The 27195-nt window shown below is 33.6% G+C and overlaps 3 protein-coding genes across 13 annotated transcripts in view; 2 read left to right on the forward strand and 1 right to left on the reverse strand.

The window, feature by feature from the left end:
* LOC110418936 (MADS-box protein SVP-like) overlaps positions 1 to 14272 on the reverse strand; it is a 20167-nt gene extending 5895 nt beyond the window's left edge. Inside the window, exons 1-4 of one of the 5 annotated variants that reach the window (XM_089785533.1) lie at positions 14064 to 14272; positions 13726 to 13811; positions 13056 to 13260; positions 1508 to 1589 (exon numbers count right to left, since the gene is read on the reverse strand). In XM_089785533.1, coding sequence (XP_089641659.1) covers positions 1508 to 1589; positions 13056 to 13237 — 264 coding nt within the window. In that variant the 5' untranslated portion in view covers positions 13238 to 13260; positions 13726 to 13811; positions 14064 to 14272. Of the gene's footprint in view, positions 1 to 1507; positions 1590 to 13055; positions 13267 to 13725 lie in introns of all 5 variants that reach the window. The other 4 variants (XM_021431757.2, XM_021431775.2, XM_021431766.2 and 1 more) reach the window with 4 other exon arrangements.
* Positions 14273 to 16678: 2406 nt separating this feature from the next.
* On the forward strand, positions 16679 to 21827 carry EIP9 (Chaperone DnaJ-domain superfamily protein). 4 transcript variants are annotated; one of them, XR_016352023.1, is made up of 3 exons: positions 17063 to 18898; positions 19099 to 20953; positions 21035 to 21827. XR_016352023.1 is itself a non-coding variant. In XM_021420206.2 (2 exons), exon 1 carries the CDS (start codon positions 17092 to 17094, stop codon positions 18892 to 18894), a length of 1803 nt encoding a protein of 600 aa, XP_021275881.1. In that variant the 5' UTR covers positions 17063 to 17091; the 3' UTR covers positions 18895 to 18898; positions 20815 to 21827. The 4 variants fall into 4 exon arrangements, 1 of the variants encoding a protein (XP_021275881.1); XR_016352025.1 differs by having other exon boundaries at positions 20543 to 20953; XR_002444671.1 differs by having other exon boundaries at positions 16679 to 20953.
* Positions 21828 to 22791: 964 nt separating this feature from the next.
* BCA5 (beta carbonic anhydrase 5) lies at positions 22792 to 25780 on the forward strand. Of its 4 annotated transcripts, none has more exons than XM_021424483.2 (9): positions 22792 to 23094; positions 23189 to 23259; positions 23977 to 24138; positions 24222 to 24270; positions 24369 to 24482; positions 24576 to 24629; positions 24753 to 24835; positions 24953 to 25055; positions 25273 to 25780. In XM_021424483.2, the coding sequence occupies exons 1-9, from the start codon at positions 23035 to 23037 to the stop codon at positions 25471 to 25473; spliced, it is 897 nt and encodes a 298-aa protein (XP_021280158.1). In that variant the 5' UTR covers positions 22792 to 23034; the 3' UTR covers positions 25474 to 25780. The 4 variants fall into 4 exon arrangements, with proteins under 4 accessions (XP_021280158.1, XP_021280150.1, XP_089641610.1 ...); XM_021424475.2 differs by having other exon boundaries at positions 22797 to 23094; positions 24950 to 25055; positions 25273 to 25778; XM_089785484.1 differs by lacking the exon at positions 22792 to 23094 and adding an exon at positions 23804 to 23863 and having other exon boundaries at positions 23188 to 23259; positions 23952 to 24138; positions 24950 to 25055; positions 25273 to 25778.
* Positions 25781 to 27195: the final 1415 nt, after the last annotated feature.

Genomic DNA, 27195 nt, shown 5'->3' on the forward strand with positions numbered 1-27195 from the left:
GAGCTGGGATTCAAACAAGAAAAGGGTACTTTAGTTAATGTTGACAATTTATCAGCAATTGCCATAGCTAAAAACCTTGTTCAACATGGAAGAACAAAGCATATCAGAGTTAAGTATCATGCTTTGAGGGAGGCTGTAAAGGAAGGTGAGATAGAGTTAGCTCATTGTTCAACAAATGTTCAGTTTGCTGACATTTTTACAAAGAGCCTGGGAAAAGAGAGATTTGAGTATTTGAGATCCTGCATTGGAGTTCAACAGATTAAGAATTAAGGGGTTGTGTTGAAGATTTATTCTTAACCTGTGAAGCAAGCTTACTAAAGTCATTTGAGGGAAGTAATATTCTAGAGGCTGAAGTAAGTTGGCTTTCAAAAGGAGTAAAACGTTGCTATTAAAGAGCTGAGAGCAACACGATAGTTCTTCTTGTTGTTTTGACTGTTTTAATTCTTTTATTGTTATACGCAATGTGTTGTTGTCATTTTGTTTAAGTTGAGTCTTGTACGCTTCATTTTGAGGTCATTTTAGTCTAGTTTTTTTTTTTAGTGTCTGTTGTAAAGGCCAACAGCCATGGATTCTTCTGGTTTTTTCTTTTCTGTTTTTCTGTAAAAGCTGTCTTTCGATTGTAGTGAAATTTACTTCCTTAATCCGATTTATGAGGAAAGTTTGTTATGGCTAAGTATAAATACAAGTTTTACAGCTTGGATCTGTGATTTTTGGATCTGTGATTTTTGGATCCAACAGATTTTGAGCCGGACTTTATTTTCTCTGTTTTTTTTCTGCTAAAGTTCTTTCAACTTCTTTTTCTTTTTCAAGTAATTTTCCTGAGAAATTTTTATGTTCAGTTGTTTTCTTCAATTTTCAAGGACTAGAGTTCTTAATTTCTCTAATTGTTCAGAGAGTACACTACTATTTAATCAAGAAGTTCAAAGCCAAAATGTTAGCATGCTAGTTTCACACAATATTGAATATTCTCATCAAGATTCAAAGACAGCAATTTCTCATGACAATTGTTCATTTTTGGATCGTATACATGGTTGAAACTTGAAACAAGGTCAATATTCCCAGGTACCCCAACTGAGTATCATGGTAAAATGGCTTAAAACCAATGTGTATGTTAAGATGGACCACTCACTAATGTGCAAAATCAAAATCAAAGTTCTTGAACAAAAAACGGTATTGTTATTGAACAGACTTATGTTGTTTACTGCATTTGATTAATATCAATAATAACATAGAATTGCAGCAATAACAGATGAGCTTCTCAAGAGAAAGGGGGCTTCTCACATGAGCTTAATACAATAGTGAATCCACCTAAGTGATAATTGAAATACATTTACCTTATAATATTATTTTATTTTATATAATTAATGATAAACAAGATAGCCTTGTTGTCAATCTTCCATAATTTACTATGCTGCAATCTTTAATTCATTTCATGTGTAACACAAACAACAAGAAAAGAGTAGAAAAAAGAAAAAAACAAGAAAAGAATAGAAGTTCTTGTAATTACTTGCATCTCAAGAGATGGAACGCGGTCCAAACCGTTAATCCTTTCTGACTGCAGGTTACGCCTTTCAATCACCTGCCCCGTGCTTGGGATAAAAACAGAATGGTACAGAGAGTCACTACTAGAACTACCTTCACTTAAGACAAACTAAAAGCAGATGATATTTGGTTTATAATAAAGTTGAAGGATCAAAACTAGATTCATGCTTGTACAAACCCACCTTTTTGGACTTTGGGATGAGCCCTTAAAATAATTGCAACCAAAGTAAAGTATCTAAGGCATCTGAGTATTTGACTCATTGATTGATGCATGATTTGTTTTTTTAAAGAGCTGGTTCCAAATCCCCTTTCCTAATTCAAAAAAAAAATTGAGTATCTAAGCGGCAACTTCTGAGTATTTTTCTATCCATAGTCCAGCCCAGTCTCAATGTTTGTAATCTCTTGTTCTAGTTCAAGGGTTCCTTTCCCTTAACAAATATAAGTGTAATAGTAGTCATCTTAAACAAGTGGGGACTTTTGAAATAGAATCTAAATGATCCAATTCAACCGTTACACAACTTTACAGGTGCTATGTAGAATCTAGAATGTAATTTAATACTTGGAACATAATAAATAGTTGTGTCCTTTACCTTATAAACTTTTAATATCCCTTATTCTTTACATAATTTTATTTTAACTAAATATATAAATGTGTCAATAGGAATTCAATCTCTAGACAGCAATTTTGGATCCAAATAGGTGTTTCGAAAATAATACCAAATCTACATAGTTCAATTTATCTTAATATGCTTCTCTTTTTATTTGTCTTTTATGGTAGAATTAATTCATCGTGGAGGTCAGACGCTTCCTCCTGAAATAGATTCTTTCATCAAATACGTTAGAATATACAGTGGAGTCAAAAGAAATTAAAGTGTTAAAAAGTTAAACCTTTGTTTCAAACTAGTTTGCAATTGCACCTCCTTCTATAAGATTCAGCTGCAAATCCTTATCATTGCTAGGAAAAGGCTCCTTCTTCAAGTCATCTTGATTCTTATCTATCTACTTATCAAGTCACTCCCCAATCATTTAAATATTCCACCCAACTTGAACTTGCCCTAATATTTATCCTTAAATTTATAGAAAGCCATGTGATTGGTGAAAAATGAAGGTAACCTTTAATATATGAACTTTCAATTGCCAATCTGCTGGCCAGCAATAAACCTAGGTCAATGGTGAATATTAAACAATGAATTACTCAATTTAGCTAGATATATATTTCACTCAAAACCCAAGTGTGCTACAACTTGTTTCATTTTCCACTTACCTCTTTTAATTGAAAATCTTATTGCCCCATCTATAATCCTTTAGCTGTTGAATCTATTGGACAATCTTCTCAAATGACATTATTCATATTGCTTATGAAGTATATGGACAGTGTAGACCTCATAAGTCATAAGTGTACTGATGAAGATTGTTAAGCTAAAGAATGAAAAAAAAAATGTATTGGTATTGCAATTACCAAATAAATAGTTTCTAAAATCTTCGTAATTAAGCATAAATTGTTAGATTATCTTGAATAATTTTAATTTCAACTTACATTATTTAATTTATTTTTTACCTTGTATCAAAATCAAGTTAAGTAAATTTAGTATTGATAAAAAAATAATATTATAGTCCATAATATGATCTAATAAAATGCGTTAAACTTCAGTATTATATGTGAACTTAATAATGTGTGTCTGTGTATGAAATCTCATATCCTATGATGAGTGAGATTAACGATTCATTATATCAAGATAAGGCTAAGTCTCCTCTCTTATTTATGGAAAACATTAAGACCAGTTGGAAAGTTGTAAATTGAGGAGGAAGAAGATGTTAGTGCACTAAATAAGATGATTTCCAAAAAAAAAAAAACTAGTGTTGTTTCCATTGTCAAATTATAGATAAAGAATTAAGTATGTTTTTATGTTCTAAATTTCTATTATGGTAAAGTTTAAGTTAAATATAATGTATTATACCTAAAGTACAATTTGGTATCAGAGTAATCATGGTTAGGATTTAAAATCCTAGAAAATTTTATATTAGTTACATAAATCATGATTGCGTGTTAAGATCTTTTGTGGTTTTTGAATTTGTGCAGTTACACCATTAAAATTCATGATATGATAAATATATTATCGATAAGCATAAGCATAACAACTAAACTATAAGCATGCTCAATTGATGACTTATTATTGATGATGTGATAAATTTTTCAAAATTAAATCAGTTTAATTGATTAAAATAGTGTTTGAAAAATTAAATTTCTTTAAGGGTCCCAGGTTTAAACAATTTTAAGCTAAGAACAATTTGATTTTATGTAATTTTTGCTAAATTACTTTGAAATTGTTGTTTCTTGATGAGTTAAGATTGTTAATGAGACCATAAAGCTTGACAAAACCTATCTATTTCGTCAAATTTGGCACTGTCGTTTTTAGATATTATATTTGAGGGCTTGGATCTTCAGATTTGGCTTCAATTTATCTAAAGTTTGTTTAAATTGATGCATTTTAGTTTAAATTAACAAAAGGTAACAAGGTTAAATTCATTAAAGACTGATTTTATGGCATTAAATGGTCAAAATTGAAGAAATTTCAAGTTCGAATTAAGCTTCAACGGTGAAAGTTTTGAAATCAGAAAAGAACTTGAAAATTTAATTTTGTTTTGCCTTCTTCAATCAAATTTGATGCGTAGTTTCCATACATTTATGATTAAATAATGTATATGGAGTGTCTAATTGCATCAAGTGGCCTCAAATCTCAAAAAAGAGGTGTATGTTGTCATTAAATGCTAAAATTGATAATCTTCTAAAAAGATTTTATTCCATCGGTTATGATGGGATAAGAAGAGTTAAGAAATACATCATTAAGATGGTCCATTAAATCTAATGCTCTTAAACAAGCTCAGGATAAAAGAAAGAATCTAGTTAATTTGTCAAGAAGAGATCCAAAGTTGTTCTCAATAAAAAAACTTAATTTTTTTTACAAGAACATAAGAAATAAGATTGTCTCAAATATAAAACTTAACTACAAAATCATGAACATAACGATAACTCTTTAGCTTTTGTTATACATGAATCTAATTTAACTAAAGCTCCATCTAATTCTTGGTGGCTAGAGAATGATGCAACTAATCATGTTGTTTTTACCTTACAAGGATTTATAAGCAAAAAGAAGTCAAATAAAGAAGAGTCTCAGCTTATAGTTGGCAACAAGAAGGAGGCCAAAGTAGAGCTAGTAGGAACAGTTTACTAGCATTTGAGCACTGACCATAAACTTTTATTGGAAACACTTTCTATATATCGTTATTTAACCATAATTTAATGTTTATTTCTACGTTAGACTTTTGAAACAAACAATTCAAGTATTAAGATAATTACTAATTGGAAATATAATGGTCAATGTTCTTCGTCTCATAGATTGTAAAGATTGTGTTTTGCTTCTATTAAGATTTATGCCACCTCATATATGTTGAAAGAGTTTCCAAGAGACATTGCATAAAAGAAACATCTTTAATATTATGGCATAAAGACTTTACCATATCTCTAAGAGTAAAAAGGTTGATAAAGCATAATATTCTATGTACTCTTATCTTTGATGACCTAGAGACAAGCATTGACTATTGTAGAGGTAAGTTGACTAAGATAAATAGAAAAGGATCAAAACCAATTTCTAATTTATTAGAACTCATTCCCACTAGCATAAATGGACCTTGTACCCTCACTATCTACAAAGATAAATATTTTGTGACAACTATTCATAATTTTTCTTGCTATGTTTATCTATTATTAATTAAAGAAAAGTTTGAAATTCTTGATAAATTCAATTTCTTCAAGATTGAAGTTAAAACATAATTGAGAAAAACCATTAAGATTGTTAGGTCTAATACAAGTGATGAGCATTATGGTAGAGATGACACAACAACACAACAAAAGAGTTTGTTTGCCAAATACACTATGCTGGGTAATCCTAAAAAGATGGTACCTCAATGCAAATAAGAAGGTTGTGGAATAATGCCTCAATTCACTATGTTGGGTAATCCTAAAAAGATGGTGTGGCTGAAAAATGAAATCGCATCTTAAAGATGTTAAGGGTGTGATAAGAGGAGCCAATTAACTAGAATTTCGAGGATAAGTAATCAAAATAAATTGTATATCTTAAACAGAATCCTTCGCAAATTTATACCTAAAACCCCTTTTAAATTGTGGACATAATGAAAATCTAGTTTTAATCATTTATATATTTAGAGACATTTTTCAAAAACACGCCTTTATGATCTCACTAAATTAAGATACAATATTGTTTCACTTGTTTTACTTTATTTGATACCCAAATTATTCCATAAGCTATAAATTTAATTATCAATCATATATGGTATAATTATTGAGACACAAAAAATAGCTAAGTTTTTTGTTAAATGTGGTTAATATTATTTGCATACAAGATAGAAAAGGAGGAGAGCATATTGAGATTATAAATATTCCAATACCCGTACAAAAGGAAATTGTGCCACATACACCTCTGGAGAATAGAAACAAGACTTAATAAGATCTCTTAACACTAGAATGTCAATAAAAAAGTGCCAAAAAATCCCATAAGGATAAGAAAACTTGTTCTTTCCTTAGACATCTTTGAATTCTCTCTTGAAGAGGATGATTATGATATTAGTCATCTAGTTGATCTAATAACTTTTTTAGAAATTGTCTATTGTCTTTAATCAGATTTGTGGTGGGATGCAATCAGAGATGAGATGCAATTTATGCCACGCTTTGGTATGTGGGAGCTTGTTGAACTAACTGAGGGTTGCAATCCTTTTTTTTCTGTTGTGCTTAGCTGGTTGCAAACTTATTGGAAACAAATGAGTGTACAAAATCAAGAAAGATTCCAAAGGGACTATTAAGAGGTTTAAAGTCGAACTTGTTTGCAAGAATTTTGCATAGAGATTACATTGAAATGTTTTCTCTTGTATTCTCTAAGGATGCATTTAGAGTAATTATCTCAGTAGTAGCTCATTATGATTTAGAGTTACACCATATTGATGTTAACACTGTCCTCTTAAATGGGATTATTGAAGAAGTCTTGCAACTTGAAAGATTTAACAAGAATGGTAAAAATCATTTTGTGTGTACACTTAAAAAGTCTATTTATGGCTCAAACAAGCTTCTGGTCAATGGTCTTTTAAATTTCATGAATTGCCTAGTTCTTTTAGTTTTGTTGAGAACAAGGTAATTTGATACATATATCAAGATCAATAAGAGCAATTTTATCGTTCTTATTATATATGTTGATGATGTTTTACTTGTTAGTAGTGATTTGGGTATGCTATAAGAGATTAAGAAATTATTGTCTAGGTAGTTTGACATGAAAGAATTTGGGAAAACATCTTATGTCGTAGATACTAAATCCATAAAGATAAATACCATCACTTGTTGGGACTCTTAGTATGCATACATTGATCGAGTGTTGAAAATAGATATTTTTTATTTGATTACAAAGGTAAAAATGTACTGGTTGTTAAAGGTGATAAATTAAACTTGGTATATTGTCCTAAAACTGATGTTGAAAGGAAATCTATGAAAGAGAATCTATATGCTAATGCAACGAGGAGCTTGATGTATGTTCAAGTGTGTATGAGACTTGACATTGCTTTTGCAACAAGTCTTTTCAGAAGTTATTTATCTAATCATGACAAAGAGGCTATCTAGTTGAGAAATCTCATTAAAAATTGTCCATAGTTAACTCTATTGCTAGACCAAATATAAATGTACTATGATAACGTTGCAACATTTTTGTTCACTAACTATAGGGATATCACAAGGGGCTAAGCCTATAGAGATAAAATATTTGACACTTAAAAAACTTGTGAAAAAAGATTACATTTCAGTAAAGCATATTAGAACTGATGAAATAATAGTTTATCCTCTAACTAGGAAAACGCCTTGTCAATTTCAAGAAATACATTTTGACATAGATATTGTAGAGTCTTTTGATGTGCTTGGTTAGTGGGAGGATTTGACATTAGTTTATACTTTATACTTAATATTTTTGGCATACATTGATGATGATGTATTTGAATTTAATATTAAGAGTAATTATTCAATGATATAAGTCACAAAGTGTTTATGTATGTATACATTTTTGCATATGTGAAGACTTAATAGATATGTCAGTCTTAAGTATTGGCTCATATTTGATAGCCTTAACGAAATGTTATTCTCATATAAATTATATCTTGAGATATGCAAGACAAATATACAAAAAGAAAATTTTCTAAAAAAGATAAGGATTAAAAGGCATCAACTTCGAAAGATATGAAACCTACTAGAGGAGTGAAGAAGGACAACGATAATGACAAATACCATTTCTGTGGTAAATTAAGGAATTGGAGGCGTAATTGCAAGGTTATTGAATAAATCATAAAGTGTATTTCTTGCTCTTCAGTTGCATAAAGTAGAGAATAAAATGACTGAAAAATGAATACAACACATGAAATGGGTAATCTAGAAAGTGTTGTATTCGTTGTTACACTACCACATGGAGTTCATATGGATCAAATTGAGTGATATACGTGATTATTGTAGCTACTATATCTTTGTAGATGTAATTACTACTATTTTTTTATATCACAAAATTGTATGAGACAAAATGAGGTTTGGACTAGCTTCAAGATCAATTTGTTTTTAAATTGGACCTATAAAGGTTTCAATTGTCTTGACCTATGATTGTTCGCAAGAAAATCTATTTTTTCAATTTTTGAATTTAAATAATGTAATAAACGTGGGAGATTGTTAGATTTTCTTGAATAATTAAAGTGTGAATTTATATTATTTAATTTAATTTTTTCTTTTATTATTATTACATTAAGTTAATTTGGTCTCTAAAAAGAGATAATATTATAATCCATAACGTAACCTTGATAAAGTGGGCTAGGCTCTAATATTTTATTTTTGAAAGGCAGAAATTATATTTCATCAATTTGAGCTACATAGTGTTGCCAAAAGGCTTTGTCTTTAACATAATCAAAGACTTATCACAGCAGAATTCAACCCTTAAGTATCAACTCAAAATTGACCAAAACAGTTACTTACAACCTGGTTTGGATCATGCAAAGCAAACAGAAACGCTACCCAACCTACTATATGTTACTATACAGAAAAATACAAAACCCCATTGCAGAAGACTGAAGGCATAGGCTAATAATACGAGTCTATGTAAAAAATTCTAAATCTTATGATGGTTGGGATTAGAAATTCACTATATAAATGTAAGATCAAGTATTTTCTCTTGTCTACAAAAAAAAAAATTAATAATCTCACCTATCGGAGAGTTGTAGATGAAAGAGAAAGAAGATGATAGTGCACTTAATTAATCTTCGTAACTAAATCGACTAATAATGTTTCCATTGTCCAATCATGGATTAAGAATGAAATATGTTTTTGTGTTTTAAATTTCTACTATGATGAATCTTGGTCAAGTGTAATTTATTACACTTAAAGTTAACATCTATAATAACTAAAGTTTTTGGAGTTTATAGACCCAGAAAAGTTTATATCAATCTCCTGCAACATGAAGCTATTGATCAACCTTAAAGGGCACAATCCTAAAATCTTTAATTTTCCCAACCCAATTGAATAAAAAGAAAACTAAGATGATTACAGCTAAGTATGAAAAGTAGGCTGGGTGCAGGAGCAAATAAAACTAAATTCCAGTGGTAAAAGAAGACTGCCCTTATGAGTAAGAGACAAGTGGATGGTTGCATATATTGGCAAGGCATGAGGGATACTTTGGAAGTGAATTAACTAATGTTTTTGATTGGAAGATAGCTAAAGCTTTTGTTGATCATGCTTATACAGAAATTTGCATTCTGTATATCTGTTTAGCATTAAGTAACCTTAAAAAAGGCTGAGAATCACCTATCTACTTCTAATTTGAATAGTCTCAATTTCATTCCAATACCGTGCAGCCAAATCCCTATTCTTTTCTTTCCCCTTTCTTTGGAGGAAGGTTGGCTCAAGCTAGACATTTTAAAAATTACTTTAACCTGTTTTAATACACTACTAGAAATTCCAAAAAGTAATTACCCCTGTTGATTTATAACTATATCAATTCTTAACTTAGGGTTCTAGCTAACATAAAAGTCTCTACTATGCATGGCCCCATTATGTTTCATAGTGTGAATGTTTTAGAGTTATTCCATGAGATTGAATTATGTTTTATCCATGTCCCATTTTATAGTTTTATTTTGGCTGGCCATTTAATTGGCAATGTCTTGCTGTTTGGGATTCACACATGAGACATAATTTCACTTAAAATCTGTAAAGAGTTGTTTTAGTTGGTCCAGTGTGCATTACTTCACCAATGTTCTAAGAACCTAAGCATATGAAGCAATTTCATTTGGTTTCTAACATGTTTTCAGAACATGACTACATGCTTGGTGATTTCTTCAAATTATTTATTTATGATATAAATAAGTTGATGCTCTATATATCATGTGACTCAAATTTAGGATCTTAACCTCTACGTAAAGCTTATGTAGTTTTTTTTTTTTTGTAATTCCTCACTTTTGTTCTTGTATCTATTTTTTTCTTTTATTTTTTTTCTCCTTGCATTTTGTTTCTAAAGAAAACAACAATGATTAAATTGATAACTGAATTGAATTCATACAACTTGAATATATATATATATATATATATGCTTAATATGTAAGCCTTTTCTATATGCCACTAAAAAATTTCATATAAAGTAGTGTAAATGAAAATTTTCTCCTTAATAAAGTTTGTTTCAGTTTATTATCTTTACATTTTTATAAAATTTAGCATAATTGCTCTTTAATAAGTATACTTTCATTGAACCAATTTACCAAATTCACCCTTGATCTTAGTTCACAGATAAATATGAAAAATGATTCACTAATGCGATTTTAGTTTATGTGCATAGTTCATTGTCGAGCTCCATTAGTGTTGATGCAAAATCACTGAAAGAAAATACTCAGTGTCATTTTCTGGAGACATTTTCTCATCTCATGTCTCTGATTCAATGTAATTATAATTTCAATATTCACACATTTAAAAAAAAAACATACCTTATACTCTTAGAACCTTCAAGTTACTTTCAATATTTAATTTAATTTATTTGCAGAAGAGCTTTTGTCCTATGCTTTTGCTAGTATCCTCTTGGTTCTTTACTAAATTAAGGCATGATTCAATATATATATATATATATATACTTATCTTACAAGAGGCTTATAATTGGTAGCCACTTTAGCTACAAAGGAGATTTCATCCTAATAAAATTTTCCTTCTTGTTCAAGAAAAGATGATCAGAATAACATCTCCCTAATTTCTTTTCCATGACAATTATTCTACAATATTTACATATTGTTTCTTTTTGATGAATGAAGAAGAAATTAAGTTAAGGAGGTACCAAGGGATAGCATCAGATAATCCTTAGAGCCTGAGTATCCATATCCTTGAGAAACTCAGATGGAGTAATTAACATGGACCCACATTTGTAAATTAACAAGAATTTACAACAATAGACAATTTTTTAATAGATTTATTTTTGGAATTATAAGATTGTACAATTACTAGGGGTGATATACATCCTAATATTTCCTAGGTTCCATTTTTGTGACATCCATTTGCCTTGATTATATATGTTCTATGTTACCTTCATATATCTTTACTGATCCTCCCATTAAGATGTCATGTTCCCATTATTCTATTTGTAAATTTAGATTATATTGACCAAACGGTCAAAGGCAAAGTAATTTAACATAAGATGCAAAATGTCAAGTCTTCATATTCGTGCTACAATCAAATTCTTCTCCATTATGGGTGAGGATAGCAATATATTTTTTGATTGATTGATCTAGCATCTGACTGCACTACTGTAGTCTGTAAATTACTCACCTTCTAGAAAAAGGCAAGAATAAATAACAACACCATTAAAACAAAAGAAGAGATAGAAATAGATTAGTCTTCTGCACCTAAAATAAAGAAGAGATTACTAACATGATGAATTTGAGTTCAGGCTTGTTCTTTCTTATTATGTGTTTTAAGATTCGTCTGTCTCTTCTTGTTTAGTTAAGGATTGTAGTTTATTTGAAAACTTAGTTTAGCTGATGTTCATTTTCAAGGGGCACTTTCTTTGCAGAAATATGAAAAGAAAGACATAAAAAGAAAGCACAAACACCAATCATACGGTCTCTCTAGAAAGCTAAGCTAGTAATTTGCTTTATCCATACGAATTTTAGGATTATCTCCATGTAACCTAAAGTTTTACTCTAAAGACCACATCAATCGTTGCACCCAACAGAAATCTTTGCTGCTGGCGAGTACTTCTCTTGAGAGGTAAAAGGGGAGATGATAGGGAGCAAAAAAATAGTGCTTATGTACACAGGCTAATTTGCATGTATTTGTTGTGGTGATATATATGATCTAATTATTTAACATTGTAGATTACATAAAATAGAAAAGATTTGGGCATTTTCCAATTAGGTAGGACAATATCAAAATCAAGAACATAGACTAGATTATTACAAATCAAAAAACTTTTAGAGTACTCCAACTTCTCTACAGTTTAAACTACTATATGTATGCATATATATAACCACTATATATTCATATTAACATGATAATTTACAACTGTTCCTAATAAATACATTAATTAAATAAGATTTCTCTCTTAATAGTAATTAGAAATCTTAATAATTGCACTTAGCACACTAGTTAACAAGATACTTTGATAAATGCATATGTGTGTGTGTGTGTGTAGTGTGTATTTGCTGTTTCCAAGACTGCAAGTTCACATTTCCCATTTGTTGTCTCTCAGATCAAACCTCATTGTTTTTGTATACATGTGCCTTTGAACTAATGTTTTCTTCTAATAATGTTGCCGATTTTCATATAGAGTTGGTCATTAGGAAGGATATATCGGAGCCCTATATTTTATGAGCATATCTTAAGAAATTAAGGTGTTAATGAACATTGTTAGGAAGATTTGAATCATGGGATTTCATAGTGAAGGTAAAGTACAATTAGCTTGCAGCTTAACAAAGTGTTAGTATATTCTAGTTGCATTAGCAAAGATTAAAAAAAACATAATCTAACTAGATACCTGATCAGTCATAAAATATGGGTCAACAAGATTCTGCAAAGTACGAAATTAATAGCATCAACAATAAACATCAGATTTTCACGTGAAACCATATAGCCTCCCACCCTGACACCCCCAAGCTCCTGACACGAATCAAAAGAAGCAGTTCTTTCGAATAGAAATATATATATATTTTTTCGAAAAACTTTCGAATAGAAATATAAGATTCTAGTACATGCAGTCATTATGAGTTGATACTTTATTGAGTTCTCGTGATTCGAAAGATCTTCTTAAAAGCAACTTCTCTCCTCCTCTCACACTCACCCACACTCATTAATTTACGAGCAGGCAGGAATTTCTATATGAAACCAATATCACAGATAGAGCAAGATTCAAGGCAAAGCATAAACATGAGAGAAGTAAGAAAGGGAAAGCAACCTTGTACTGGAGTATTCAAAGAGCTTTCCAGTCGCTGAGAAGACTACCAGAGCTATCTCAGCATCACAAAGGGTGGAAAGCTCATGAGCTTTCTTGAAAAGTCCTCTCCTCCTTTTAGAGAAAGTCACCTGCCTCGCCGCGGTGTTGTCAATCTTCTTGATCTGAATTTTCTGTCTCGTCATTGCCTTCCACGAAAAATTTATATCTGACCCTTCAAAGAAAATCAAACCAAAGTATCAAGGAAACAAGGACAACGGTACTCTAGGGGAAGAATCAAATTAGAAACACTTCTCCGGAAAGAGAGGGATCAGGAGGGTTTTCAAAGGGACATATAAAGGGGAAATGAAGATGGGATTGATGGCAAGGAAGACTAAAAATTTGATCAAAACATCAGAATCCGATTGAACATCTAGCTGATAAAAAATGGAATGCCATCTCCTGGGTAAGCGATACACAGACAAGTATATGTATATCTAGAGAAAGAGAAGGAGAGGCAAGACACATTGAGAAATCAAGCGTTGTCAGCCAAAGGAAAGAAGCAAAACTCCTACAATCTTCCAGGAGCAGCAACAAAAGAAAGTACGGAGCACACAAACACAAAACAAAAAGGGGCGTTTAGTCACAAGAAATCAAACCGTACAAAGCAACAACAAAAAAAAGTAATTCTTACCTCAAATCAAGCAAAACACAACAGAGAAGCAAGTGTAAGCACTGAGAAAATGTCTCTGCATATATATGGCAAACGTGGAAGAGAATCTGGGACATAAATAGCAATAGTAACAGATAAGAAAGAGGAGGAAAAAGAAGTTAGCTGCAGTGTTTTTTTCCAAATTAAGCCAGCATAATCAGAGACTTTATACATAAATAAGACAAAAGAAAAAGGACATCAGGAACCATTAAAACCAACCCTAGATGGGAAAAGAGATAGAAAGGAGAAGCATATAGTTGCAAAAGAGAAAAACGAAAGGAATGAAGAATATAACCCCAGAAAAAAAAAAAAAACCCTGCCAATCCCAGCTCATAGAGTAGGGAAAATGGAACAAAGTGGGGGGGACTCGTCAGGGCTTATGGTTTACTCATGTTCAGCTGCTTTTGTTTTTGTTATTTGAATTTCTCTTTTGTTGTCCTCTTAGTGCTGGTGACACCTCACAAAGAACCAGATACAAAGCCACCAATTGTTTTCAGAGAGAGAAAAAATGGAAAGAAAGAGCACAAGGGAAGATATTGAAAGATTCCTTTTTATGTCCCAAACAAGGAGGGGGCCTTTTGCAAAATTTGGGCGATGAAAAAGGAAAAAAAAAAAAGACAATTATTTTATTAAGTGGATCAAACGTGGCAGCGTTGGTGGAAAAGGCCTGTAGATATTTATTTATTTTATTAATTATCATATTTATTTATATGGTGGAGTTTCGCTTTTCCGTACAGATGACCATGCTGGTACTGGTCAGAAATTATGACTCATTTGTACTCTCGTACCACTCGTGTCTTTTCACTCTCTAAGGCTTCAGCTTCTTAATTACACTCTGGTCCTCTTTTCCTACCGCAACAACCCACTATTCCTATCTCTACTCTTCCTCTTCGCTTCGCACACGTGGTACTTGCCACATTTTAATTCTCCGATGACAAATTAAAGAGTGACACGGCATGCAACAACACAAACCAACAAATTATCTCCTAAAAATAGTTATATATATATATATAGATTTTTTTTAGTCTTTATGTGATATTTGTTTAGAAAATTTTAGAGAATTAAATATATAATTTATTTCATAAAAAATGCACATGATTTTATGGTTGTAATTAAATTCATAAGATAAAGTCCATAACATATCTTTCTCTTTTTCTAGAAAAAGAAAAAAACGTGTCTTTTTCAATATAATTATTATGGTTTAATCAAGAAATTAATTGATTGTTAACCATTTTATGCATAGTATATATTTTTAGGTACTATAACAAAAAACAATTTCGAAGGTAAACACATCTTAAACCCATAACAGTAGAAATACACCTCTCCTTCTCTTTTCATTTTTTTTTTATTTGGAATAATCATTGCTTTCATCTCCTGTCCAAGGTGGAGTTAGGGAGTGGGTATACCCATTTCACAATTACAATAAATTTCTATTTTAGGTATACAAAATCATATATTTACGAGATTCGCCAGCGAAAGAAAAATACAAATTAACATATTTTGAAATTAATAAGTAAGATTAATCAAATTTAACAATATAATCTCAACCCCAATTTTATACATTTATATCAATAACCAAATAAAAAAACACATAAAAAATAGATGTGCATAACCTTTTCAAACATTGAATAATGATGATGCTTGTAATCATCAACATTCTTTTCTTTGTTATCTCCGATGGCTTCATTTGCATCAACTTCTCCACTAATATTAAGTCTTATCGTGCTTACATACATACATACATACATAATATATAGCGCAAAAGAAGGTGGTAATATTTTTCTTAAAAAAAAATTAAAAGAGGGTGACAATGTAAAGCAAACAACTTTCATTATGGTCTTTTTTATTTGGGTTTTCCATGATTAATTCTACAATTTTTGTGGTTTTATATTTGGCATAACCAATTATGAAGTTTTATGTTATGATTGATTTTACATTGTATATATCCAGCCAACTCCAGCAAATGCATTTGCACAAATATGTCAATGACTTTTTATTTTTTTGTGTTTTTGAGAGTACTATAATAGCATGTTAATGATTGATCATGATCGTTTGGTTACCTGTTGCAGAACTGTGTTAAGTTTGTTCTTTTGCTTCTGGATGGATAATGAATATTTTTACTGCTAAAAGAAAAAGATCCGACACCAAAAAAAACCTATATGTTGTCTTTAATCTATCTTTTTGTGAAAGAAGGAAATTGGATTAGAAAACCAGAGATTAATAATTATAAGCAAATGAGCATCATAGGCTAACTGTCTTTTAGTAGTTCGATCAATTGTAAGAAGTGGTGGCACAACTTCACAGATTAGGAATAAAATGCAGCCCCAAAGCAATATATATATATATATATATATATATATATTTAAAAGGCTAGATAGGTTTGGAATCGGTCTCCAGCACTGTCATTTGTGAATGAGCGTGGTATATCTTGTATGTTTCTTACATTTTATTTTCAAGATAGGCATGGAATGTTTTTGCATCGAACGTAAAGGACAACGAAGAACATGATAAAAACAAGTTGACTTTTCATAATTAATTTTTTTATCACATTATAAAACGAACAAGTTACTAGATTTTAGGAATCGAATGCATAAAATATTAATTTTTAAAAATATGAATGATTAAAAAGTGATTTTTTAAAATTAAAAAGAAAGGGATCAAATCCTTTTTATTTTATTTAAAAGTCAAATTACATACTCTTCTCAATTAATTTCATGATAAACGTGAAAAAAACAACAATATCAACTTGCACAAAATTACAATTCCTACAAAATTACTAGTCCTTTCAGTCAGGTCAGACTCTGAACAGGGAAAATAGGGATTGCAAACCCAATTTAGTTTTATATTTCTCATTTATAGTTGCTACTTGCTAGACGATGAAATTAAACAAAACCAACCAGATGACCAAAAATGAGAACCCCTGCCCCTTCCCCTTCCCCTTCAATTGTTTGGCGCACGTTCAGATTAAAATTGGACCACAACTCAACCAGGCCTCCTCATTTTTCACATGTTAAGAAACTGTCTATGCCCCCAATATTCATGTAATGACCGAAACACCCTTACCCGGCAAAGCTTGCCATCTTTTTGTTTTTGCCTCTGTCTTGCACTGTTTAAAACAGTGAAGCTCAATTGACAGTAATACCCACACAATGCCAATCTTATCCCGTCCGAACCAACGGAAACCTCCCTGTCGTTTGTCCAAAACACCTGTCCTCCCTCGTCCACTCCTGAAAACAAGACACGGGTGCCGCTTTTGTCTGGTCTTCCTGTCACCAAACATACAGTTCCCGCAAAACAAAACAGCAAGAGAGAGAAACGAAATCCTAGAGAGAGAAACGTTAGGAGAAAATGGACGATGGCACGACCGAGGCCGAGCGGTGGCTAAGCATAGCGGAGAAACTACTGGCGTCGCGTGATTTGCAGGGGACCAGAACCTTCGCGATCCGAGCTCGAGAATCGGCCCCTGTCCTCGCGGACCAAATCCTCGCCGTAACCGACACTCTCTTAACCGCCCAAGCCAACCCTCAAGACTGGTACGGGATCCTCCAACTCGTTCCCTTAACTCAGTCCATGGAAGTGGTGGCGAGTCAGTACAGGAAACTCGCTCTCCTATTAAATCCTGGGAAGAACAGGCTCTCTTTCGCGGATCAGGCGTTTCGAGTCGTTTCTGAAGCTTGGAATGTGTTGTCGAACCCTTCTAAAAAGACCCTTTATGATAACGAGTTGAGGTTCCTTCAGCTTGGTCATGTGAGTCAAATCAGTCAACAACAACCGCATCTTCAGCAACCGCAAACTCAGGCGCTGTTTATGCAACCACCGCCGCCTCCACCGCCGAAAGAGACGCAAACGCTATTTATGCAAATGCCGCAGAGAGATGCGCCAGCGCAAATTACGCAACCGCTATATGTGAGGAGAAGCCCTAGAAAAAATAATAGTAAAGACGAAAATGCTGCATTAGAAGGAGGAGGGCAGTTGGGTTTAAATAATAATCAGGAGGATTCCACTCGGCAGGCTGAATCAACTTGGACGAGGCAGATTAATCAGATAGGTTTAACAGGACCGGGTCAGATTAATCTGACAGGATCAGTTGGTTCGAGCCAGATTAGTCGGCCCGAGCCTACACGGACGAGCCAGATTAACCAGACAGGAACTGCTAGCTCCAGTCAGTTTAATGGGACTGAGCCGACTCGGGCGGGTATGATTAATCGGACAGCAACTCCTTCTACGGAGCATAGTCGGACAGAGTCAACTGGTGGGGCTCGGAAGACTGATTCGACTTGCCCTAGTCAAGCTTCTGAGAACGAGGGACCGACTTTCTGGACCGCCTGTCCGTACTGTTACGTTCTCTATGAGTACCCGAAGGCATATGAGGATTGTACTTTGAGGTGTCAGACTAAGACTTGCAGGAGAGCATTCCACGCAGTTGTGATACCATCACCGCCGGTGACCGGAAAGGACACGTATTTCTGCTGTTGGGGGATTTTCCCATTAGGATTTTCGGGGAATGGAAAGAATATGGACGGTAATTTTCCCAGTTGGTCACCTATTTCGACCATGTTTGCATGCCCTAACAACAAGAATGTTGAAAAACAAAAGACCGCCAAAAAGTCTGCTCCGAGAGTGTTTTATGATGAGCATGATGTATATGTAGAGATATCTGATTCGAGTGTGAGTTCTGAGGAGGAGGAGGATGATGATGATGATGATGAATGGCAGAATGAGAGGAGAAAGAAGAAGGCGAAGAATGCCAAAGGGAAAGGATCCGTGGGGAAAAATGCTAAGAAACCACAGAGTGAGAGAGTGAAAAAGGAGAGTAATGAGCAAGTTAATGTCAGTCACGGTGGGAATTTGAGTGGTGCGTCCATGGTGCGAGATGGTATGCCAACTGCTGAGTCGAGCAGAAGGGGAGTAGGAAGTAGTGGGAGGAAGCAGATGGGAAGAGGGGCAAAAGATTTGGGGAAGTTGGATTTGAATGTGGAGTTTAGTAATGAAGTGGATGAGCCGGCACCAGGGCGGAGTGAGGGGAATCATGCTGGATATGGGGAGGAGGATAACATTGAAGGGAATGGCTTTTTTGAGGGTCTTGATGAGTTTTTGAGTAGCTTGCCTATACTCTCAGTTGTTGGGGATGATAAAGTTAAGGCTACTTAGTGAAGTAAGATCCTTGTTTTTTGGTTTTCGTTTGCAGCGCTCGTAGTTGTTGTAACTGTATGCTTGTAGTGTTTAATTATGTGGAGGTACTTGGGATCTCCTTCCATGAATTTCTCAGAGTTGAATTCGATCTTTCCTCTCATTATTTTTATTGTTTTCTGCTGCCTGTTTATTCTGAATAAATTTTCCTGTTTGGGAGGGTAGGTTAGAAAGTTTGGTACATAAGCATAAGACATGTTGGTTGAGGATTGAGTATTCTGTCTACCGTGATACTTGCAGTCACAGGAATAGATGGTAAGTTTTCTGACTGGTTCTCTTTCTCTTTGATTTGAGAATTTAACTATAGGGTATTCCCCCTCATGATATTGCTGCCTTCAAATTTTGATCTCCTCCTAGAGTGCTTTTTTCCCTGCCACTTTTTCCTCTTATAAAAAGAAGAAAACGGACTGACACTGAGATATTAATGTGCTTTGAAAAGGCAGATTGAGCTATTTAGATTTGTTACCTTTGCTTTTGAGAGGATTTCATTGGACAGAGGATTCTTAGCGGAAGAAGGTTCAATCTTTATGGACCCTCTATTGATTTTGTTACCAATGCTTGCGATTTCATAAATCCTCTTCCTTGGTTCTATATATGACTTTCCAGAGGTTGTTTCCATTACCACTTAACTCTTCCATTCTAAAAAAGGTGTGAATATCAGCTTTAATATCCTTTTTGTTGATTGTGTCCTTGCTTTACTTGTATGTACTTGTAATTCATGCATCTTTCTTTATCATGAAAGCTTTGGCTCGAATTCAGTTACCCACAATAACTGTTAGTCTTGCTCTGCAGCTTCAGAGTTCTCTCCCTCCCTCTCATTAAACTGACTATTAGTTTTTACCTTTGCTGGATAACTTTGTAGTATGACTTGCCCAGAATTAGTTTTGCTGCAATACTGGCCGCCACTGATTATTTCTTCTTCATTGTTGGCCTGAATTTTAAAAAAGTAGCCTTTCCTTAAGCTCTTTCTGGCTCTTTTTGTAATTCAAGAACTGAAGCATCTAATGTTTATATGGTAATTTGTGGCATGTAGCCTTATGATCAAGGAGTTTAGAAATTTCCAGTCTGAAAGATTTATTCTTACTACTCTTTATATAGTTGCTCCATAAATAAGACCTTAAAACATTATTCCTTCTAAGATGCTGAAACACCCCTGGATCAACATTGTGCTAAATCTTTAGACGCCTATTCTTCCCAATATCTTTGAAAGTTAGCTTTATAAACTCCTTGCCCTTATTTAGAGATTTGAAATCTGATGTTTCCCTTTCCTTTCTTTTTATATCTTGATCAAGGTATTTGGTAACTAGTTTGGTATAATATTTTAGCTCAATATCAACGTTCCCCTATCCACCCAAGTACTGCTCTTTGGTAATTGAGTTGTTGTGCTTTATGTTTAATTTCCTTGTCTTATAACAGGCATCATCTTCGTATTGCAACATTCAAGGAGATAGCTAACTTTCTGATCAGATGTTGAAGATTCCAACATCTTATTCTAATTATTAGTTCTAGTTATATGCAACGATGGCTGCACATTTTAAATGTTACTATTCTGTGTCATATGATTTATGCTTTCTTTTCTTTGTGCTTGGTACTGATAATGCTTCAACAGATTTCTCTTTCGTATCATGCATCTCTTACTGAAGGAAAGACATGTGGGAATGAGAAGTGCTTAGCTGGTTGGATATCTTTGCTTGAATCTGTGTTTGTACTTCTTATGGGGTTTGGGTTTTTATAACTGACTCTTAAGTGCTTTGTGTGGCGCTGGCCTGGGAAGACATGTGGCATATAGTCTGATTCTTAACTGCACTTACTTCCCTGTAAAAATTTGGAGGCTGCTTCTGATTCTTCTTCCTAGTGGTGAAGTGTTGCTGATTGTTTTAGGTGCTGAGAAGATGTCCAAAAGCAGTGCTGTGGGATGCAGATTACTTGGGATGGAAGTGAACGGCTTTCTTATCTGTCGACCATACTAAGCAATTGCAGAGTGTAGCAATTGATTACTTTCTCTTTCAAAAGGGCACAGGTATGGTATCCGTGTGAAAGTGATATAGATAGCATCTCCTGTCCATTTAGAAGTGTGTCATGAATATTTGATTAATGTTAGGCATGGGACTATGGGTAACGGAGAATCTTTTGTCTGAAAGTGGCAATGGGGCACAGATTTGAGATGGTAATTGAGAACTTGCTGCTAGACAAGAATGCTAGCATTGCCAAAACTGTGGTGGTGTTTGAGACACAATTAGTGCAGATGGCCTCTTCAGCTTTGCAGCTAAAGATGGGTTTGAAATGTTTTGCCATTGGTTTCAGTTTGAAGAGAGTTTTTATTGTTGGTAACCACTATTCCTTGTCTATTGAAATTAAGCTCTCCAATATGGGAAAGCATGTTATTACTATGAATATCACAGCATCATTGGTGTGACCCATTTGGGGGCTATTGAACTGGACGCCTCATGTTCAAGAAGAGCTATCTTGTTGGTCTCAACTTTGTCTCTCTGCAAATGCTGAGAATGACTAATGAGCTAGGAAATCCAAGTGCCGGTGACATCTGGCTGGAAGCTTGCAATATATGCGTGGTAGGAAGATTTCTGCCTTTGAAATCCCTTCGACACGTGGTTTAAGAGGTTCAAGACGATGCTAATGCTTTGCCTAAACGTGGATGCAGCACTCAGCAATCAGTGTTCTACCCTGGCATGCCACTGGATGGAATAAGGGTGTGTCGTGTTGAGTGTCGACCTTGTTTTCTTGTTTGTTAGGCTTCGTTTTTTGCTGTCCAATGTTTTTGTATTCTGCCAGCCCCCTGCCCTCTTCTTTTCATTATTATTTTATTTTTCTAATTGAATATTATGTCTAGTCCAATCACATCAGATATGAATAAATTGTTATGTATTATTCAATCAGTCTGTGGTGGTAGGCATACAAGTGCGATGCGTTCAATCAACGTAGGTATAATTTCCTTGACAGGTTTCTGCGTCGTCAGTATCGGCTGTCTCTCCCTTGCATTGCATCCGTAACCAAGTTTACCTGTAAAGTTTTCTTTTCTTTTTATATTATCACAGGAACAAGGTGTTTTATTTCTTTATATATTTTGTGCAAGGACCAGTAAGGCATGTAGATTAGGCCAGGGCTGTGGCCTAGGTGTTGCCCATCGTCTTTTCTGTCATCAGTCCAATCAACGGAACCCCAAATTCTGTGCTTTATAACGTACGATTGTGTAATCGATCTGTAATTTTGTAAAGTGAGCAGTAGAACATATCAAACGATTATTTCGATTAATTTAATTTTAAATATTTAATAATTAAATTAATATTTAAAAATAATTAAAATTAAATTAAATTAATCAAAATCGAATTAGTTCTAGTTCGATTTGGTATTTAAAACTCAAATTTAAAATCTTTTTATATATTTATTTATATTACATTTTTTATAAATTAATATTATAAAAAATTAAAAATGATGATATACAATTAAAATAAATAAAATGGATATTCATGTAAATAATAAATAATTAAAAATGTGAATAAAAATAAAAATAAATAATTTATAATTTATTTTTATGTGAAAATCACATTATATCTTTATTCAAGTTCAGTTAGTTTAATTAAAAATTTTTTTATTTTGAACCGAATCTTATTACAACTAAGAGTCAAACGACTTCGATTCATTTTAGGTTTTAGGTTCGATTTGTATGTATTTGCACACCTTTAAAGAGCAGGTGCAATTCTAGAGAATTCTTTGTTTATTGATCATCCAAAGTTTCAGGGGGGCGAAAATACAAAATGGCAGGCAGGCAGGCAGGGTTCCAGATGGGGAAAGGCCCAACAGCAATCCGTCGGCCCTTTAATAAATTTATTACATTAGACATAGTTTTCTCCGCCTTTCTTGGAGGACAGAGCAACTGAACAACAGAACAAGTGTACGTTGCTCGATCCAACCAACGCACAACCACTTTTTAAAGGCTTTCCCTTTCCTTTATTAATATAGACCTTGAATGCCTCTCCTAATTCTTCACCACTCCTTTCCTTCTGCATTTCTATCAGCACACCAAAAACAACTCTGCTCCTTTACTCCGGAGAGTCTCTGACCTATTATTTTTAGATCCATCCAATGGCAGCTCTTGCACCTACCTCTCTTTCAAAGGACCCTTTATCAAATGGAGCATTAACGGTAAACTCCTTCCCCCCCTCTCTCCTTTTTCATTTATTACTCTATGTGCATGATTTTATGCTTTATTTTGAATGTGGGTTTGCTGGTTCTGCAGCGGATCTTTGGTTCCAGGGTCAAAAGTCTGGAAATTCAGCAGACCCAGTTGAGACTGTGGACTTGTTTCAGGTAAGGGACTGTTTAATCAGTTTTACAACTCTTAAAAATCGCAGATTTGTTTTTTTTTTTTTATCTTTTCTTTAGGTGGTTTCTTGGAGAGCTATATCTCCAAATGTTTAAACTTTTTCTATGTTCATAACTTCATACCGTTGCAGGTAAGATATTGATATTAAGTAACTAAGTCTAGCAGAAAGGGAAAACACGATTCGAAGAAAGAAAAGAAAGTAGTTTATTAAGTCTTTCTAGATTGAAAATACATGCAGGGATGTCTGTATAAGGCAAAACTTTTATTCTTTTCCTTTTCTGGGAAAAGAATCAGGAGTACTTTTGAATGACTTAAATCTGTTACTGCAGAAACCTTTTGCATTTTTACTATTGCTCTATGGCGTTAATAAGGCTTCAACTGATCTAAAATTGTGGATCTGATATGTGGTCCCTTTAGCCACAACCATTTGTTTATTCTTCATGTAAGGAAATTAAAATAGTGGGAATTTGCTAAAGATCTTTTGTGAGTTTCAAGCTCTGATTAATCTTGTTTGATGATTTGTTATAGGAGAAGTTATACAATTTAAGATTACGACTACAATTCAAGTTTCTGGGTTGACCCTAAGAGATAAGCTTATTTTCAATTTGGTTTTAACTCACCTGCAATGTAGTTTCTTGGATTCAGTTTGACTGATAAATCTATTTTATGCCGCCACAAATGTCTTTCTCTGACGTTTGTAGGAGCAACTCAGGTGTGAAATTGAAAGCTTCAGCAGAGCCTCCAGCACTGACACGGGAGCCTAAAAGTGACAAGCAGGAAAGCATAATGGAAATGGGAAATGGATGTGATTTGTTTAATGAAATGAAGAATAATTTCCTGAGTTTCAAAAAGCATAAATACATGTAAGCTGCAAAATCTTGGCCAAGGTGTTTTAGCTTGAATTAGAAATGGTCTGTCCTTTGATCCAATATTCATGTTTGAGCAGGGAAAACTTGGAACACTTTCAAGCACTTTCCAAGGCTCAAGCTCCTAAAGTAATGATGTATTCATGTAGTCTTTTGGATTTTCCTTAAAATTTAGTTCTTTGAAATGTGGGGTAGGATGATGATTGTACTAACAATATCAAGAACAGTTTATGGTAATTGCATGTGCAGACTCTAGGGTATGTCCCTCAAACATCTTGGGATTTCAACCAGGAGAAGCCTTCATGGTTCGCAATGTTGCGAATATGGTGCCCACATATGAGGTATATATTGCTATGCTTTTATTTAACTGAGGTTTATGTTTGCTTTTTCAATGCTACAAAGCCTGCACTTAGGAACTGATACTGTTTGTGCAGAGTGGGCCGTCGGAGACTAATGCTGCACTTGAATTTGCTGTAAATTCGCTTGAAGTAAGTCACTCCTACCTCTCTCACTCTTTCCCCATTTTTTTTGAGAAATTATAATCTTATATTGCCCTGTTATGCTACCGTTTCAGGAAGTGTGTATGACTTTTAATGCAATTTCTTTTTCAGGTTGAAAACATTTTAATCATTGGTCATAGCTGCTGTGGTGGCATTCGTGCACTCATGAGTATGCAAGATGAAGTAGATTCAAGGTTTAGCTAAAAACGCAGTTTTTTAAAGCATTTTATTCTATCATCAGCATCTTCGCATAAGAAAATGAGTAATTGTGTATGCATTGCTTACTTGGATAAACTGTCTTATTTCAGTAGCTTTATCAGAAGTTGGGTCATTGTCGGAAAGAACGCCAAGCTAAGTACAAAGGCTGCAGCTTCCAACCTCAGTTTTGACCAGCAATGCACGCATTGTGAGAAAGTACTCTCTCTCTCTCTCTCTTTTGGAGTTTAGTCTTTTCGATTCCTATGAGAGTGTTTCGTCCAACATAAATATTCTGCTCTGGGGTTTCATGCCTGTTACAAATGTTGCCCTTGTTGCTGGAAATGGGGTAAAATTGTTGCTGGAGAAGGGAAATATTTAGAAGTAGCTCAAAATGTAAAATAAAATGATAGCTTGATGATATTCTTGTTTTCAGGAATCGATTAACTGTTCACTGTTAAACCTGCTTACATATCCATGGATAGAAGAAAAAGTGAAGAAAGGGGAGCTTTCTCTGCATGGTGGCTACTATGACTTTGTTGACTGTACTTTCGAGAAATGGACACTAGATTACAAGGGAAGCGTTATGGAGGGGAAAAACAGAGTTGTTGTGAAGAACCAATCATTTTGGTGCTAACTTTCTCCTTACGTCTTCTCTTTATCATTTGCTTCTGCATTCTCGTTACTCTTTAAGAATATGCTTGATTTTTAAATGACAGCACAATTGACAATAATGTTATTCCTTGTAATTTCAAGGAATAACTACCATGTTGAATCTCATGTAATAATGTGTTGCTTCTGTATCCATGTTTAAGGGGGATCATGCAAAGGATGTAGGGGGCTTGGGGTTAGGAGATTGATATTGTATGCTATAATTTTGAATTCTTTGATGATATTGTAAACTTTTTTTGTCGATAATACTTTCCACATTAGTATTTTTTATTTTTTAATCTTCTTGTTTGCCATAATAATTGTGGATGAAAAATAGAAACAAGCTTTGGTCTAATCCTTGTCTATATTCTTAACTTCAATATTAAGATGAAAAGTTACTGCTTTCCAAAATAAAGATGGAATAAAGAGGAAACGGAAGTACCCTTAGTTTAGACAGGTTCAGCTCAGGGAACAGCATAGCATTAACATTATTGCAGGTTCAGCATTCAACAGGGTTCTAACTTCTAAATTCTATAATGTGCTGTGTAGGCTCTCAAACACTTTATCAAGGTTTCTTTTGACACAAAGCTTAGAAAGAGACAGTCCTCTATTTAAACAAGCAATGTTTAAATAATAAGTTATCTCCTCATTAGATTAATTCTCAATTCACTGAAATGGACTAACCTTGATTAGCAAAATATGCCTTGGATGTGTTAGATGCTTGCATCCAATTCCTAAAATTTCTATACATCTCAGTGTCCTCCCCAAAGAGCATGCTTTCGACTATAGAATATTCTCATTCCAAGCTCATTATCTGAGTTTTCTGAATCCAATCCTTAAAATCAAGTATCAACTTAAATGTAAAGTAGATTCATTCATTGAGAACAATAATTCCCGCTTTCGGCGGATTACTCCATAAAGTTTGTTTAGGGGTACAATAAAAGATCATTTGGTGGGTTAACAAGCTACATGGAGATGCATGTTATAGAACAAGAAAATGTATGTTATGCAGAGCCACAATTATCTTGTGATCACTCAAGAAAAGCAAATAAAACACTGGCGTGAACTTAGTCAAGAGAAAGGTACACAAACTTCAAGGCTTCAGTTGACAATTTTCAAACATAGAGTGGAACTAGAAGAACAAGAATTTAAGATAGCATCTCAATTATACTAAGCAAAAGGTGGCAATGGCGCCTTTTCATATCTTTGAAATATAAAATGGAAAAAAAAAAAGAATTAAGATTTAAGATGTCATGAGAACATCTTATTTGCATCGGCAACTATAAATATTACACTGAAGCAGAAAATGGTGTAAAAAACACTCAGATAAACAATATGATTTTGATGTACATATGCATTAAAACTATGAAACTATACAGAGGACTCTCTACATCTAATGCCACTGCATGAGTAATTTGAAACACATACCTTCAAAGTGATTTTTTAACCCACTAACAAGATTGATAGATTGCTTTCAACCATTCTCTCTCTGCTGAAACCTATTCTTACAGAATTTTTATGTCCAGTGCTTAACATGAAACTTCATTTGTGGCATTGATTTGGAATCACGAACGGGTGCAATGAATGCCCTTACAGATTGACAACCAAATCACGAACAATAACAAACAAACAGCCGCATCAATAGCAAGAACAATCCTGACTTGTCGCCACCACTTCTTTCGAATGTTCTGAGAGCCAGATCTCATCC

The sequence above is a fragment of the Theobroma umbraticum genome, unplaced genomic scaffold, assembly GCF_002168275.2.
Source record: "Theobroma umbraticum cultivar Fairchild unplaced genomic scaffold, ASM216827v3 scaffold_30.0, whole genome shotgun sequence".
NCBI classification, from domain to species: Eukaryota; Viridiplantae; Streptophyta; class Magnoliopsida; order Malvales; family Malvaceae; genus Theobroma; species Theobroma umbraticum.